The 17,050-nt window shown below is 37.8% G+C and overlaps 2 protein-coding genes and 2 non-coding genes across 4 annotated transcripts; 3 read left to right on the forward strand and 1 right to left on the reverse strand.

Moving 5' to 3' along the window:
• The first annotated feature begins 3,302 nt into the window (after nucleotides 1-3,302).
• On the forward strand, nucleotides 3,303-3,374 carry Trnap-agg. The gene has a single exon. It is a non-coding gene; the product is annotated as a tRNA-Pro (tRNA).
• A 1,149-nt stretch (nucleotides 3,375-4,523) lies between these two features.
• On the forward strand, nucleotides 4,524-4,595 carry Trnap-agg. Its single transcript has one exon. It is a non-coding gene; the product is annotated as a tRNA-Pro (tRNA).
• A 1,058-nt stretch (nucleotides 4,596-5,653) lies between these two features.
• On the reverse strand, nucleotides 5,654-7,282 carry LOC121853885. Its single transcript, XM_042348264.1, has 3 exons — nucleotides 6,750-7,282; nucleotides 6,297-6,555; nucleotides 5,654-6,019 (listed from the first exon to the last, which is right to left on the reverse strand). Exons 1-3 carry the CDS (start codon nucleotides 6,925-6,927, stop codon nucleotides 5,905-5,907), a joined length of 552 nt encoding a protein of 183 aa, XP_042204198.1. The 5' UTR covers nucleotides 6,928-7,282; the 3' UTR covers nucleotides 5,654-5,904.
• Nucleotides 7,283-9,068: 1,786 nt separating this feature from the next.
• LOC121853816 (protein ZBED8-like) lies at nucleotides 9,069-9,602 on the forward strand. Its single transcript, XM_042348192.1, has one exon. It carries the CDS (start codon nucleotides 9,069-9,071, stop codon nucleotides 9,600-9,602), a length of 534 nt encoding a protein of 177 aa, XP_042204126.1.
• Nucleotides 9,603-17,050: the final 7,448 nt, after the last annotated feature.

Genomic DNA, 17,050 nt, shown 5'->3' on the forward strand with positions numbered 1-17,050 from the left:
AAACAAATACTACGAGATGGTACATTTATTTTCCCTGACAAATCAACAATCGGACAAACTCCCAAGGAAAAATCCAAGAGAAAGATATTGGTTCTAAACTCCGCGTGGAAACCATTAGTCTAGTGACTCTCGTCCTATATATGGCATCTACCCTAACATTAAGCGTCGCAGCAACATGTTTGGCATTTAAAGTATAGGAGAGATTTAGCTCCCTGATGACTACTAAGCAGTGTTCAATTAAACCTTCTCCTGTATGAGAAATCTGGAGATATGTTTTATCTCCAGATTTATCATACAGGAGGTTTAATTGAACACTGCTTCTAGATACATGCCAAAGATGACTTGTTATTAAATGAAATATAAAGGATTCCTGTCTCCAAAACTTTATTCCTAAGAGATGATCACTGTTCAGCCTTGGTGTTGTGCTGTGTTTCACTTTGCCAAGATGATAAACGCTCTGTTGTATCGTGCCTCCTCATACGTTACCATTCTATTAGTACAGAAAGTAAACCAAAGAAGCAGATAACGTAAATTAATTGTATATTTTCTGTCAAATTTACATGACGACGTTAGTTCAGTATGTCACTATCTACCTACCCAGGCAGCATAGTTTAAGGTCTCGTCATAGTGAAGGTGGCGAAACATCTTGTCACATTCTTCGCGGGTTTGCCAAGAGTATTACCCTTCAAGGAATCAGTTAGAGGGCGTCATGTTGAACGGATTCAGTGATGACACCGCGACCGATACTAATCAACTTCTCGCCACAAACGAAGCTTTGAACTCCCCAACGTAAACTCCCTTTTCGACGACTTATAGTTTTAGTTACCAGATCCAGATTACAGCTTCTAACACTGTGAGTCAAAACCATTATGACTGTATACAGGTACATTCTTTCATGGCCTGACTATATTACTAAAGCGGTATGTACAGGAATCTCAAATTAAAATACAGTCCCATCGGATTCTTCTACCCTGTAAACTAATATATCCAACTTAAAATGCTAACGTGGCAACGACAGCTATAATACTGATAACAGTGACGTCATAGAAGAGCCGCTATCAGCTGATTTATGATTGGTCCGCCGCGGGGGAGACAAGTGACGTCACATGTGCGCAGCTGTGGTCACAGGGGTATTAAGCATATGAAGGAATTTTTGTGCATGTATAGGGAAGGTTTCGATTTCAGTTTGTGGCTTACGTGCCGTCTGGACAACATTGTCTAGAGAGAGATCCGTGGGAAGGTTGAGAGATGACTGGTGAGACAGAGGCCCCCACAGTCTCTCTCTCTCACTGTACCCGCCCCCTTGGGACTAAAATATAACCCCGTGTATTTTTAGTCATGGGAAATGCTTGACGGAGGGTATATTCTGTTGGGTGTAGGAGGGTACAGCATACTCTCTCATCCCTGTGTACCTTACCTTTATGGAGTTATACAGTATAATGTAACCTGTACTACTAGCTTTAGTCACGTTACCAGTGCCACTCGTTAGTCGTGCCACCGGTACTTCCTGTTAGTTACGTCATCAACACGTCACCAGTGTTACTGCAATTAGTGAGGTAATCAGTAGCACTACATTTAGTGGCATCACCAGTACTACCATATAGTGACATCACCAATATTACCAGGGTTAGTGATGTCACCTTTCTTAATAACGTTAAAGAATTTACTAGTCTCTCTAGAGTTAGTGACGTTACCATTAAAAACACATAGTTATCATTAACATTACAAGAGTTAGTGATGTCATCATTGTTACTTAGGTTTGTGAGGGCATCATTACTGTCAGCTATTGACGTCACCATTACGTGCGGAATTAGTAAAGTCACCAGTACAACGAAAATAAAGAAAGACAATAGCACTACACTGTACCGGGGTTAGTGACGTCACCACTGCGTCCAGAATTAGTGACGTCACCATTGCTTCCAGAATTAATGACGTCACCAGTATCACTTGTTTGTGACGTCATCAATATCACCTGTTAATGGCGTCAACAGTACTCTAAGAGAGGAACTCGCTGGGACTCACAATAACTTTATGTCTGACGCATAGGAGTGATACATCCCCCTCAAGTCCAACTTATGTGGATGATGATGGAGGGTGGATGGGTAGTGTGGATGATGATGGTTGGTAGATGGGTAGTGTGGATGATGATGGTGGGTAAGATGGGTAGTGTGGATGATGATGGTTGGTAGATGGGAAGTGTGGATGATGATGGAGGGTGGATGAGTAGTGTGGATGATGATGGTTGGTAGATGGGTAGTGTGGATGATGATGGTTGGTAGATGGGTAATGTGGATAATGATGAAAAGTTTGCGTGTGAGAGAGAGAGGAAGTGTTATATGTCTCTCTCTATTAATTTATTTGTGTTCGGTGAAAGAGTTTAAAAAATAGTTGTGGCATCCATGATTTTGTTTCATTGCACAAAATCCTAAAAAAAAACAAAAAAAAACATTTATGTTGTATTTATTATCCTTTTAAGAATTTCTAAACCAGTATAATATAAACTCTAATACCAACGTAGTGACATAATTACCTTAAGATTATATATAAGTGGATTCATTGCAAGGAGGTTTAAACCCCCTTGGTTCATCGTATCATGTATCAGGAGTTCCTGGTCGAGCTTCCTGAAGATGTGAATGAAAGTGAAAGTGTTGACTCATGACGTCAGCGCACCATTACGTCATTATTTTTACACATGCGATTTCTTTACTAGTTTAGTTATTCCTGCGATATTTTATTCAGAAAATATAAAAATACATGCAAAAATTTAACTCATACTAACAACAGACTAAGTGTGTCCAGTCAGTTAGAACTTATCACTAAGCTAGTTCACTGGACGACTCTACCACGCCGTCAAAGGCTATGACAACTAGTTGATGAGACGTACTTTACTTAAAGCTCCATTTATGGCTTTAATTAATTATCATCTTCATACAGCTTCATTTTGTGCCTGACTGCTACTACTTCACAATTTGTAAAGTTCACTATAATTTACTAAGTACTATCGTAAGTATCGTCTTTATATTACGGAGGAATTTGTATTTGTCCTGGCATTGTTCCTCTGAATTTCGATAAATTTCTTACGTTTTTCTTTTATTCTTAGCCTGTTTAAAAGGTAAAGACAATTTAAACAGCATTTAAACATTCCTCAAAAGGTCGACAGAAATAGAATGGTGTGGCCAAGTTTCTATCCGTTTTCTGTTTTGAATCACAAGAGGACGAGAGACCATCTTTGACCTACTGAGTCCTCCCAGTGAGGCGGCTGCTCTAGAAAGTGGCACCAGTGTACAACATTAACAATAGGTGGCCTGATGGTCTAGGGGTATGATTCTCGCTTAGGGTGCGAGAGGTCCCGGGTTCAACTCCCGGTCAGGCCCTGACACTATTTTGGTGTAAGCGCAGAAGCGTTTACAGCGCCCAACAGAGAAGCATGCTAAGTTCATGCTTGCCTTATGTCTCATGAGTTAAGGGCGTAGAAGCCTGAAGAGTAAATGGCGTAGAAGCCTGAAGAGTCAATGGTTTATGTCAAAGCAAGTTATTGGAAGCTCCAACAACTTGTCCCTGAATACGAATTCGCAACTTTCGACTTACAGCAGGTACCTACTTTGCTGTTAGGTGAACAGGGACCAGGGGGACTAGGAAGAGTGTCCAAACAACTTCCTTACACAAGGATGTAAGGGGTGGTGCCCAATAAAAAAAAATGGTGTAAGGTAAAATTCTTGCTGGTTGGCCAGACCAGGAAGACCGGTGCTGATCACATATCAATGCGATTTTAAATTACATTGTTACGAAATATTTTACCACTATACTTCATTGTATACTGGTACTACATGTTCGCTATAACACTACCTTTAAATTTATAAAATCATCATTAATGAAGATTTAATACTATAACACTGCCACTACCTGTTCATTAACCTGTAATATTTTTTCCTACAACACTAGTAATAATTGTTCATCAGAAAACTCAAGTAAACAATATATTTATCCCCGAACATGTACAGTATTGTGCTAAAGTCAAATAGAAAAGTAAAAATAACTCCAAAACTATAAATTTCCGACGGGGACGCTATATAGTTAATTAGTAGTCTTATTTGTTCTATCTCCCTATATAAGAATCAGTATAGAGTTCCGTGCATGGAAACTTTCGAAATATTTACCGAATAAGAAACAGTTGCAATATGTAACAATAAAAAATGAAAGTGAAGGTGTAGAGGAGTGTAATCCTAGTACTAGTATTTTGTGTGTGTGTGTGTATTTGTTTATGTCTGTGCAGTTGTGTGTACAAGTAGCTTCATTTTATCTGAAGTAATAATAATACAAAAGATAATTATTATGCAATATCGGAATTTATTCTGAACGTTTATGTAGGTTATAAAATATAAATGTCATACCAAGCATACATCCGTTTTTTTTTATATAACCTAACCATAGAAAACGAAAACACTAGTAGGATATTTCGGTGACGGTAACCGGGTGAGCACATTAGAAAGTTACAGTACTTTAAGAGCCACATATTATACAGTGGCCTGATGGTCTAGTGGTATGATTCTCGCTTAGGGTGCGAGAGGTCCCGGGTTCAACTCCCGGTCAGGCCCGTTAACCGTTTTAATATTTTTTATTTATTTAGTCAGAGACTGTTTGTCCACATCTACCTGTAAATATGGAACTTATTCTAAAGTGATGTAGTGGTCTTTGTAACATTTCTTGACCAGAAAAGCAGGCTATCAACAACAAAATTTTCAAGTTAAATGAGAAAAAAATCTTTCATACCTCCGCTTTTATAAAAAAAAAAAAAAAAAACTGAGTATCTTAGTTCTGCTCCAGAGGTCTTGGAGCAACATCCGTCAACATCGCAGGAGGAGAAAAAAGCCTATGGGATCTCACCGGCAAATGAAAGCCGTGAATTATATAACAATAACTGAGAGTACTATTCGTCGTTGGGTTAAGCGAGCGGCTGATTTAGACATTGTACAGTCGTGAACAGAAGTCCTGTCACCCCGTCTGCTGCTCCACGAACCCTGAGATTCAGACTCATGAATCCGAAGCATTTATGGGCAGAATAATGCACCAGTGTCTACTGCTTTGGGTTCATGAGTCTGAATCTCTTGGTTCACGGAACAGCACAAGGGGCGACAGGACTTCTGTTCACGACTGTACATACCGAACTGCTTGATGAACTACACCGTAGCAGAACATCGCGAACATTGCAAAAAAACAGCATTTTATATAAATATGAGTAGTGCCCATAACTTATAAATCTCGGTTAGATCAACCCTTGGTGTCATGCATTATAAAATAGAAAACTGTGAATGTCCTAGTCTCTTGGTTAATAAGGTGTCTGAATGCTAGAACCAGTTGCAATACTATTATGGCTATAATAACAAGAAGTGTTGTTTAAAATAATATTTTAACATGTATGTCCTTAAAGAAAATCACTCGATAAATTCAATGTAACATATGACAGTGAAGAGTCTGTCAGTTGTATGCAAAAAATTCGCCGAAAACAGATACCAAACAACTTCTCTCTTCTATATCAATAAATCTAATTTGTTTCTGATGTGAAATATAAAACAATATTTAATAATGAGTTAAATTTCATGCGAATAAGATTTTAACATAAAAATCCGAGGATAGTAAACATCAAAACAAAAAATATAATAAAAATATTTTATTCAATAAATTATTAACAAAAACTTAACAATGTGAGCGTTATTAACTAAAGGTTGGAGTGAGGCCGTGATTCACGACTTAACAACGGCTTATGCCTCAGAGCCCCCCTGCTGTAGGCTGTGTTCTCTGGTGTTTGTACTCTGAATAACCCAGCTTCATGGTTCACGGCGACTGACACTGTCGTCCTCCAATTCCTCTTTTTCCTTCATCGCCATCATTAAGGTGGCGAAGACTTTAGCTAAACCTTAAAGGAACACGATTCCTGATAGTGCTGACTTCAGGCTCTTCCCACTTCATCACCGCGTCAGCCAGGGCGTCCAGGACATTAGACAAAGGTTCCAGCGACCGGCTGTTGGAAAGAATTTAATTGTCAGATACTCTAGCATGTTATGTTGGGGCAGATGTCAAGATACATTATTGTTTAATATTTAGGTAATATATAATTGTGCACAAGGTGATCCAAGTACATTGACTATTAGTGCATATGTACTTTCGCGCTGGTATTGTATAACGATTTTCTAGAAATTTTAATTATTTCCATATTACGAAGTATTACGAAGCAGGATCACGAAAGACAATGATGTAGTTTAGAAATCGTAAAGCAATAATAATCCGACAAAGCTCACCTTCCACTAAGGACATCAGTGAGTCCCAGCTGATCCCTGTTGTCCCAGGCGTGAGCAGCGGAGGACAAGAGACTCCTGCCATAGGGAGAGTAGGACTTGGTAAACAGGTTCACCAGGAAGACCACACCCACCACCACCACCGCCAGGAGACCCACCGTCTTAAAGTCCAGCTGGCTGACCCAATGTGCGAGGTCAACACTACGGAGACTTTCCTGCAGCTGGTACATGACGGGGGCGAGAGCGTTGACGGCCATAGTGACTGTAAGGAAAGATACCATTAGTCTGTATAGTCAAATGACCATCACTAATCCTTGGCGAGTCTTTAGATGTAAACACTTTTTTCGGATACGTATGTGAAATGAAAAACTATGAACTGCGAGCATTGTAAGTTCTCGCCGTTGTTTATAATCCTCACAGTATATCGTAACATTCTAAAAACAGAACATCTCTTACCTTGATAAATGAGGTGTATGGGGAGGCGAGCTTGCTGTAGTACAGTACGATGAGTGTTGAAGGCTGACTGATGCACAGACCGGTGCGTCCAACGCTTTATACCAACACAAAAACGGAAAAGTATGTTGTCATCCCCACCGCTGGGCACCTTCACTGGAAATTTTTCAACGAAAGACATTCTCTCTGTTCATCCTGTTGGCCAGCTTCGGCATCCTCCTGGAAGAGAAATTACCTCGCGCTCGGGGTCTGGTGACGTCAGTAGCATACGGATGTAATAGTTGCTCAGTTTAACAGAACGAAGTGAAATGATTTGGGATATTTAGGATCTGATTCACTTCCTGGGAATATACCTTGTGGTTGCTAAGTACTAGGATTATCTTCTTATAGTCGTTTGTAGTTTAACCTTAACAAGATGATACAAGATGTATTGAGACTGAATGTAGAGTTTTATCCTATAGTTATCTGCACATTGATATAATAGAAAGCAGGTCTTCTCCCCCACCCCCCCAAAAAAGTTCATGGATCATGTGAAGATTACATGCCCTAGCTCGTTTCACCTGGTGATTAAACACCCTAACGTTACCTGGAACTGTGGTTAGGTTAGGTTAGATTGGATTTGGTTAGGTTAATTTAACATTAAGGGGCTTAGCCATCACGTGAAATAAGCTAGGGTGCCTAATCTTCAGGAGTTTCACTGTTGTTGTATGAATGTTTTTACACATATAATAACAAATACTAACGCCGTATCATCGGAATACTCAGAACGTATTTGGAAGGAGTCATCGTATCACACACACCAAGACAGATCCTGCTCGAGTCTCCCGAAGAAGTGAATGAAAGTGAAAGGTGAAAGTGTTGACGCGTGACGTCAGAGTTACTACACGCTTATCGTACACATGTGATGCTCCTCGCCTTAAGTTATAACAGAAAACTAATATTCGCAGACGTAAACATACAGTAAATACTATGAGTGACTCTAGAAAACAGAACACAGTAATAACTCACCAATAACTGTTACTGGAAAAGGTTAAGTAACAACTGTTCAAGGTCACGGCGACTCCTCGCTCACAACACAACGCTGATTCATCATCCATTTCCAGCATAATTTGTTATTTACACGAACTTTATTTAATCATCGTTATATGACTACTTATATTTAGTTACCAAATATCGTAGCAGTACATACTATCTGGTTTGCAGATTTCATTAAATAATTTTCATTAATAACTCTAGTGGTGTCATTACAAAGAGTGTTATGATTACCTAATAAGTTAACAGACAAATTGATTAGTTGCAATGTCTTTCATCCATATTCGTTCTTGGGTCACAGGAGAATGAAGGAGTATTGGTGAGCTAATGACTGAAGGACCAGAGTGAGAAGACTGTTCAAGAAACTGCCACTGATAGAATAAATATTTATTATAACGGTCTGATGGTCTACTCCTGAGTCTAGACTCTAGGGCACTGGTTCCCAAACTGGGGGCCACACTAGAACAGCCAGTCAGCAGCTGAGCCAGCCAGAGGAACAAGTGCGTCTGTACTCGGTGTACGTTTGAACAATGCCTTGCTGCCAGACGCATGAGTAATATGGTTTGTTTATATTAAATACTATATTTAACACACTAATAAATGTTTAACTATACCGTAAAACTGATGATATTAATTGTTAATAAAAACCCCATCTTAGAATTTTCTGTTGTCTCTAAATATACATATATCATTTAATATGGTGCCCGCTATCGTCTTAAAATCGGGTCCCATATATTCCAGAATCGCCCAAAAATATAAATATAAACACAAATCAATTGCAATAATCTTCCCTCTCATGGGTAGTCCACTACATACCAAATAATCATGTATTGTGAAGCTTCATATTTACCTTTTGTAGTCTCATTATGAGTGACGTCATTTAGCTATAGCAGTAGTTCTTTGCGCTTCACACCCCTCTGTGATGGCTTCTAACAAGAAACGCAAATACGACGACAGCTATCTGGATTTTGGATTTACAAGCATTAATGATAAAGGTGTAGTGAAGCCTCAGTGTGTGATTTGTCACAAAATACTCTCCGCTGAATCACTGAGGCCTAGCAAGCTTAAATTGCACCTGGTAACTACACATTCTCAACATGTTGGCAAGGATCGTTCTTTCTTTGGTCGACGGGAATTGAATATGAAGAGACAACGACTTGGTGCCAGCGGTTCCATTCACCAACAAAATGCTGCATTAGTGGAGGCATCATTTTTGGTATCCCTTGAAATAGCAAAGAAAAAGAAACCTCACACCATTGGGAGGAGTTAATTTTGCCATGTGCCAAAACTATGGTCAAGCTTGTTTTGGGTGAGAAAAGTGCTGAAAAGCGGAGTGCTATTTCTCTCTCAAATAATACAGTGCAACGCCGAATATCTCTTATGTCAGATGATATCAAAGAACAAGTGATACAGAAAGTTAAAGAAGCTGGATTATTCAGTATTCAACTTGACGAGTCCACTGACGTCCAGTCCTGCTCACAACTCATGGTTTTTGTTAGGTATGTTCATGGTGAGGATATGAAGGAGGAATTCTTGTCTTGTGAAACTCTCGAGCAATCTACAAAAGGTGAAGATGTAATGCAGAAACTTTCAGAATTCTTTGAAGCAAATGGTCTCGACTGGGACAATCTCTGTGGGATATGCACACACGGGGCTCCAGCCATGTTAGGTTCTAAGTCAGGTTTTGTTTCAAGAGTTATACAAAAATCACCAAATGCTATACCTCTCCACTGCATGATCCACAGGCAAGCTCTTGCTTCAAAAACCCTACCCTCAGAATTACAGAAAACCCTGAATACCATAAGCAACTACTTGCACCACTAAATCAGGAAAATAGAGAGCCAAAATGTGTGGTTGCCTTAGCACATAAATTAACTCACGTGCAGCCATCATCCAGCTCATCATATTCTCATCATCACCAAACCCCTATTCTCCAAAAAGTTCAATGGCGACGGGAACATGCAGGGTTGACTGCCGGGAGTCTCTAGTCACAACTCTGCACATGGGCGGCATAGATAAGATGGTCGTTTATGCACTGGGATCTAGGAAGCTGTGCAGTCCGGTCCTGTCTGTGCGACTGAGCAGCCCTTTCGAGGAGCCACTCTGCTCACCCCACATGGAGAGGGGGCTAGAAAAGGCGTCCTAAATATAGCTTGCCTAAAAAAAACAACCTCACTGGGCAACCGCACCCACTAAGGTCATCCTTCTGCTGTCGAAAATATAATCATAATCACAGATAAAAGAAAAAACAAACTAAACAACCTTTTATGGTCGCTGATGGAATGTCAGGATCCTTCTGGATACTGGCACAAATGAAGGTCCTGAAAGAAGAACCGTCCTTGTGGCAAAAGAGCTGTCTAGGTATAACCTCGACATAGCAGCCATTAGTGACTCCCGGCTCCCAGACGAGGGTCGACTCACAGAACAGGGGTCCGGCTATACCTTCTTCTGAAAGGGTAAGCCTGCTATGGAGAGAAGCCACTTTTATGGAGTAGGGTTTGCCATTTACCGATCCATTCTACATAGGATAACTGAAATGCTCGTTGGGATCAACGAGCACCTCATGACGCTCCAAGTCCCACTGAATCTTTGACGTCATGCCTTCTTCATCAGTGCATATGCCCCAACACTGGATGCAGAGAATGACATCAAGGAGGCCTTTTACGCCGACCTCGACAGTGCTAACCTCAACCACCAGAGAAGATACGGTTGTGCTCCGCGGTGACTTCAATACCAGAGATAGCAGAGATGCTGACATATGGCAGAGAACCATAGGGAGGAATGGAGTAGGCAAGTGTAATCCCAACGGCCAACTCCTCCTCAGCAAGTGTGCTGTACACAAGCTCACTATCACCAACACCTTACTTACACAGGCGAACAAGTTCAAAGGTTCTTGGCAACACCTACAATCCAAACATTGGCATCTCATTGACTACATCATTGTCAGAGAAAGAGATCGCCAAGATGTCCTCATCACCCGAGCCATGCCTGGCTCAGACCATTGTGGTACATACTAAATCATCGGCTCTTCATGTAAAAAAAAAAAGTGTGCATAAGCGTTGCACCAAAATTCATATGCAAATATTTTTTTTAGCTGATCCTGAAATTAACTTTACAAAACGTTGCGCTAAAATATATACATGAACATTACCTCCATCCAAAATAAGCATTGCATTTAATTTAACAAAAAATAGGTACTTTACCTTTATCTGAAAATAAAGTTTGCATGTTTTGCACTGAAATTCATATGTATTTTAACTGTACCTGATAAAAAAATTCATTTGCTTTGTACTAAAAATTAAACATGACCTTTAACTGCACTTTAATAAACTTCATATTTCGTAATTAAAGGTAGTGAGAAAAATACATATGAATGTCATCTGCACCTGAAATAAATTGCATTTATATTGTACTAAAATATATAAACTTTATCTCCATCTGAAAAAACAACAACACTACAGTACCTCAATAAACCTCATTCTAAGTGTCACTTATACTGAAACTTATAAATTGTAACCTAACCTAACCTTAACTTAATTTATCTCAGTACATAGCACTAACACTGCTAGGTTTCTTGTACTGTATGGTCTGCAGGGTTAGCAAGATAAATGCAATTAAAATAATATAATTAAAGTCTGCTCCCTGATAAAGGAAGGCTCAGGATTCGAAGTAACTTTAATTTTTCTTTTAGTGAATTTTAAAATTTGTTCAACCATACCCAAATCATAAATCTGGATGTGCATATTAAAAAATGCACCCTATCATAACCTACCTAAACAATTACAAAATATGATGAGGTTTTTAAACAATTTGGACTTTGTACTTACCACCAACGCTTGTGAAGTTCTAACCTGAAAAACCAAAAGCCACTGTTAAAAACATTTTTTTACAACAGTAAGCTTGTTTAAAAAAATCTTGTAAAATAATAAACCTCGTCACAATGCAGTAGGTATACTTCACTGACACTAATGCCATAATGAAAAACTATCACTCAGACACTCACTAAGCATTTTAAAATAATGGCTTCATCCCAGATAATTACAAAAATCATCAAGCAGTTACTAATATAATTATGGTTTATCACCTTTACTACTACAGGTAATAATATTGTCTTTAAAAAAATAAGAATGAAAATTTCAATAGCAATGAGTTACATCCCTCTGGTAGCAGTGAGCTGATAATTTGTTTTTATTCAGTGGAACCTTCAACAACTCCAATAAATGTAACAAACCATAATATTATTGCTCATTCCTTTTCCCCCTATATCAATGTCAACGTGCCTGTGACATTCTAGCAAATTAAAGTGCATGTCTATGATTCTAACTGGAAAGAACCATTGACCTTTGCCACAAGACCTGAAATTTTGACATTTTCAATTGCGGTTCGTTTTTCCTGAAATTTAGATGGATGATAATTTCATTTAATTCAACAGACACAGCCATTCAGAGCCATTTTTTTTAGAACTAAACATTACTGTTTGTATGGAATGCAACACAATGGTAACATATAATTCAATTTTGTACTGTATTACATGTACAGTTATTGAATTAAGAAAGTGTAACTAATAATAAAGTAATGATAAACTTGCCAAATACCAAGGAAAAATATCTGGCTTTGCCCAGGTTAGGTATATACCTCCCACAATTGCAGTGGCAATATCTCAGTCGGAGAAATTTTTGGGTTCTTTCCTGGACCACCCGGGGGTCTGTGATCAATAGTAATACTAAGGTGCACAATCTTGGGACCCATGTAATATTTTTGTAAAGTTTCAGATTTGTAAATGCTTCCATTTTGGGCCTATGACTGCAAAAGACTTACAGACAGAGACATTGTCAATCGTAATAGCAAGGTGCACAACCTTGGGATCTATGTAGTATGCCAGTAAAGTTTCAAATCTCCAACTGCTATCGTTTTGGAGCTATTGCTGGAACAAACACAGACAGCCACCTGGGTGCCCTTGGTTAATAATAATACCAAGGTACACAACCATGGGATCCATCATCATGTAATACGTGTGTCAAGTTTAAGGTCTCTAACTGCTTCCACTTTGGTGCTATGACTGGATTAGATATAGACTGTCACAGACAGACAGACACCCGATAGTCCGTGGTTAATAATAATAATACCATACATAACCTTGGAGCCTTTCAAATATGTGTGTAAAGTTTAAAGTTTCCAGTTTGGAGCTGTGCCTGAATACAGAGAGAGACAGACAGACAGACAGACAGACTCACAGATAGTCACATCCTTTTAATAATATCGCATTTAAATATAGGCAGGCAAATGGGTAGTTGAAAATAAGCCAAAACCACGCACTGCCTAATGTGAAGCACCATATTGCATTCTTTCACAAATATTTTGTGTTAGATTAATTCAAATTGCAGATATAAAATCTGAAATATTACCTGAAAATACACCTACAAACTAGGAGTTCCATCTTTCATATTTTTTTATTGTGATGGAGTAGAGTGATTTTAACCTTAATAGGCACTTAAAGAGCTTAGTTGTTGAAGTGCAGTAATAAAAATATGACATCAAAAGGTCTTGTCCTCGTTTCTGTACAGAGAAACATATTTCCCACTAATAGGGTGTCCACATAAAATATTACATACTGCATAAGTACACCTCTGTATCACACTTCTTGAGCTTGGCTTTCTGGAAGACACATTTGTCATAAAAAAGTTGAAGAATATGACAATAGTTTGTCATATAATGTATGCTTAGTAATACTTGACATGAGAGATCTGGCGTTAGGAACTACCCGGCGAAATTTCCTCCTAGAAAATAAGTTTTCTTACATCGAGAAATATACAAAAAAAACATATCATAACCAGTGTGAACAGAATAAATGAACACCTGGAACACATCATTCCTAAAATTATGTGGAGAAAAAATTCAAGTAATTTAAAATATGACATTATTGGTACCCAAAATGTCATTAGCTAGCAATTAATTATCAAGTGGCAAAATACACTTATAGTCTGTACCTTCCATAACTTAACAGACCTCACCTAAAATACTACATCAGCTATTTTATTCTTCTAAAATCGAATAGAATTCCTTTCTGAAAAAAGAATCATTCCAACAGTGTAAACCTGCCATTTGTGGTGGCTGTCTCCATCCATCCATTTCGCAAGTCAAACGTGATATATCACAAAAAAGTATTCCTCTTGCACTTTATGTCTGCTTCTCTATAGAGAAGTTTTGTGAGGTAGCTGCTATGGCTGAAACAAAATCTTGAATATTATCAAATACAATATAGAAATAATACTCACTGGTGGTCTTCCTGGTGGCCTCATCCCGAGCTCATTAATTATAATTATCACTCAACTGAGATCCCTTACGATAAAGATTCGGAAAAATTCAACCACAGAGCTCTATATTGAGTTGTATATAGGGAAATAGTTAAAAAAAAAGTACTTTGCTCTTAATCATTTTTGTCATTTATATTTTTAGAGTTTTTAATCTTCAATTTCTCTTTAAAAGGTGCAATTTTAAACACACAAAGTGAGCTGGGCTTTAAGTACAGAAAACTTGTGTATCACAAAAAACGACGACGCACAAACATGATAAAGCCTAACCTAACTCTTACAGAAAACGTTAAAGAGTCTTTATTTAAGAACGGGTGCATGCGTCTATAGAAGAAAAGTTCTTCAGGTTATCAAGATCCTAAAATGATGCAGGAACTAAATTTTGCCAAACAAAATGATCATCGAGAACTTAACCTAATGACTAAATATTAACATACTCGTACACGTCTAATCTAATATAACAATAGAAGCCCATGGGACCTGACCTAACCTCCAGGACCCCTCCAGTGTTTAAACCTAACCTAACCCAACAAGACAAAAGCAGAAACAAAGGAACCTAAACAGCCATCCCCAAAATCGAAGTCAGAAAACACGAAAAAAAAAAACGACAAAATGCCATAGAATTAGGTTAAGTTAGGTTGAACTTTTCCGAATCTTAACCTTACTTATTTTCGCTTAACCGATATCACTTGATTACACTTAACCTAGATCATTTATTTTCACTAAACTAACATCACAAATTAACACTTAAAGTGAAGTTTCTAATTATAACTTACTAATATCATTAATTTTCAATTTACCTAGATCACTTATTTTCACTTAACTGTGATCACTAATCACTTATTTTCACTTAATTGTGATCACTTATCACTTATTTTCACTTAACTGTGATCACTAGTTTTCACTTAACTGATATCACAAATTATCCCTTAAGCGAGATCACTAATTATCACGAAAGCGCCATCACTTATTATCACTTGCCAAGATCATTAATTTTCACTAAACCGAGATCACTAATTTTTCACTTAATCGGAAGTTTCTAATTATAAATTACTAATATCATTAATTTTCAATTAACCTAGATCACTTATTTTCACTTAACTGTGATCACTAATCACTTATTTTCACTTAATTGTGATCACTTATCACTTATTTTCACTTAACTGTGATCACTAGTTTTCACTTAATCGATGTAATTTTCTATCACTTAAACGAGATCACTTATTTTCACTTAACTGAGATCATTATTTTTTCTTAATCGAGATCATAATTTTCACTTAAGCAAGATAAGTAATTATCACTTGTCACACAAACACTCATTAAATGTCTCAAAATAATATCACTCGCTATATCGTCACTTAACACACTGAAGATGTGATTGATATTATCGATATTTTTGCCAATAAAATCTTAAATACGTTTGAGTAAAGTTTGTTTACATCACAGCTGTTGATCTTAGCATAACACTTTAAACTCTTTCACTTTTCCTCGCCATAGCTTTTATCCTTGATGTTTGTAGCGCCATTATTCTAGCAATATTTTACAAAGTAGGTGTGGGAACCAGTTCATGGTAGTGCACAGTAGTAGGTTATGTAGGAGACAGTAAATGGCGTCGTCTGCCCGGCACTGGTGAGTGACTGACGGACGGTCGAGTTCAGGAAGTTGGGAGCATTCGTTTGTCCCTAAATTCATCAACCTTTTACTTATTTTATCATAACAAGTTTGTGTTCCGTTGTAATATATGAAGACAAATATTAATAAAATAAATAAAAATAGATGAGTGAAGGAAATCTATCAGGTGTCATATATCTTTGTAGTAATATTTATTAACACCATATACTTGTAGGAAAATTATGAGTACGAATTGAATATGCTTAGAAAGTCATAATTTAACAGTTCATAAAATATATTTTTGACAACCTAGTGAAACTCATATGATAAGATAAATACATTTAATATTAATATTAATATTAACTCTAATATTGATATTAATATTGTCACAACTATAGAAAATGTCTCGTGTTTATATGACGTAATGTAAAATGGCAAAGGCTGTGGCAGTATGTCGACCTGACTCCATTGTTAAACCTGAGGTAAAATGGGTTGTAAATGAATTATTTTAGGCATACTGTATGTATGATTGTTTTTAAGATGACATCAGGGGTTGTCCAGGATCAGAAGAGAAGTGAACACCATAATTATCTGTTAGGATGGGATCGAGATCAGTTGGTGTGTGTAAATAAAGAAGTTCATCCATATCAGCTTTCTCCACTTAACTGACCGTCGCAAGTTTACTCTTAATAAGACGATTATACCTCAAAATCATGATAGCATAATAACAACAAATTCTAGCAGTCTTATCCTGTATAAATATATATACAAAATCAAATACGTAGTTATAGACACCCAAAGTTAAATTGGCTTAGCAGTAATTTTAAGCACCCATGTATACAGACTTGGCCAAAGTTCCCTCGGCACTTGGTAATATCTGATAGTCACCCACGAAAGTTCTGCTGCCTCTCCAGTTATTCCACGAACCCCGAGATTCAGGCTCTTGAGCCCGAATCAGTAGATATTGATGCATTATTCTGTCTTTAAGTGCTTCGGGTTCACAAGTCTGAATCTCGGGATTCGTGGTTCAGGAGGAGAGGCGACAGGACTTTTATGGGTGACTGTATTCGTGGATGATTTATGTGATTAGTTTATAGCTGCTGAATTCTTCTTTTTATCAGTCTAATAACAACATGATGAAAACACTGTACCGTAATACAAAAACTAATCTGAGTATACAGATGTTAGAACCTAAACCTCCCTTACCTACATGTCCACCAGGTAAATGATGCCAGGTGCTGACAAAAGTGTATAGGGAATGTTTTTCAGTTGAACATTCCAGTCAGTCTAACAACATCCAGTCACGTCTGTTTGCCTGTCTGTCTCTTGCCACACACCACACGACTCTTT

The sequence above is a fragment of the Homarus americanus genome, unplaced genomic scaffold (assembly GCF_018991925.1).
Source record: "Homarus americanus isolate GMGI-L3 unplaced genomic scaffold, GMGI_Hamer_2.0 scaffold18703, whole genome shotgun sequence".
NCBI classification, from domain to species: domain Eukaryota; kingdom Metazoa; phylum Arthropoda; class Malacostraca; order Decapoda; family Nephropidae; genus Homarus; species Homarus americanus.

What these genes read in the sequence shown, in the direction of transcription:
- LOC121853885 (XM_042348264.1), bottom strand. Translation starts at nt 6,927, where the DNA reads ATGTCTTTCGTTGAAAAATTTCCAGTGAAGGTGCCCAGCGGTGGGGAT. An exon ending in CATACACCTCATTTATCAAG is followed by an intron (nt 6,556 to 6,749) that starts GTAAGAGATGTT and finishes CTTTCCTTACAG; the next exon opens with TCACTATGGCCGTCAACGCT. An exon ending in ACTGATGTCCTTAGTGGAAG is followed by an intron (nt 6,020 to 6,296) that starts GTGAGCTTTGTC and finishes TCTTTCCAACAG; the next exon opens with CCGGTCGCTGGAACCTTTGT.
- LOC121853816 (XM_042348192.1), top strand. Translation starts at nt 9,069, where the DNA reads ATGGTCAAGCTTGTTTTGGGTGAGAAAAGTGCTGAAAAGCGGAGTGCT.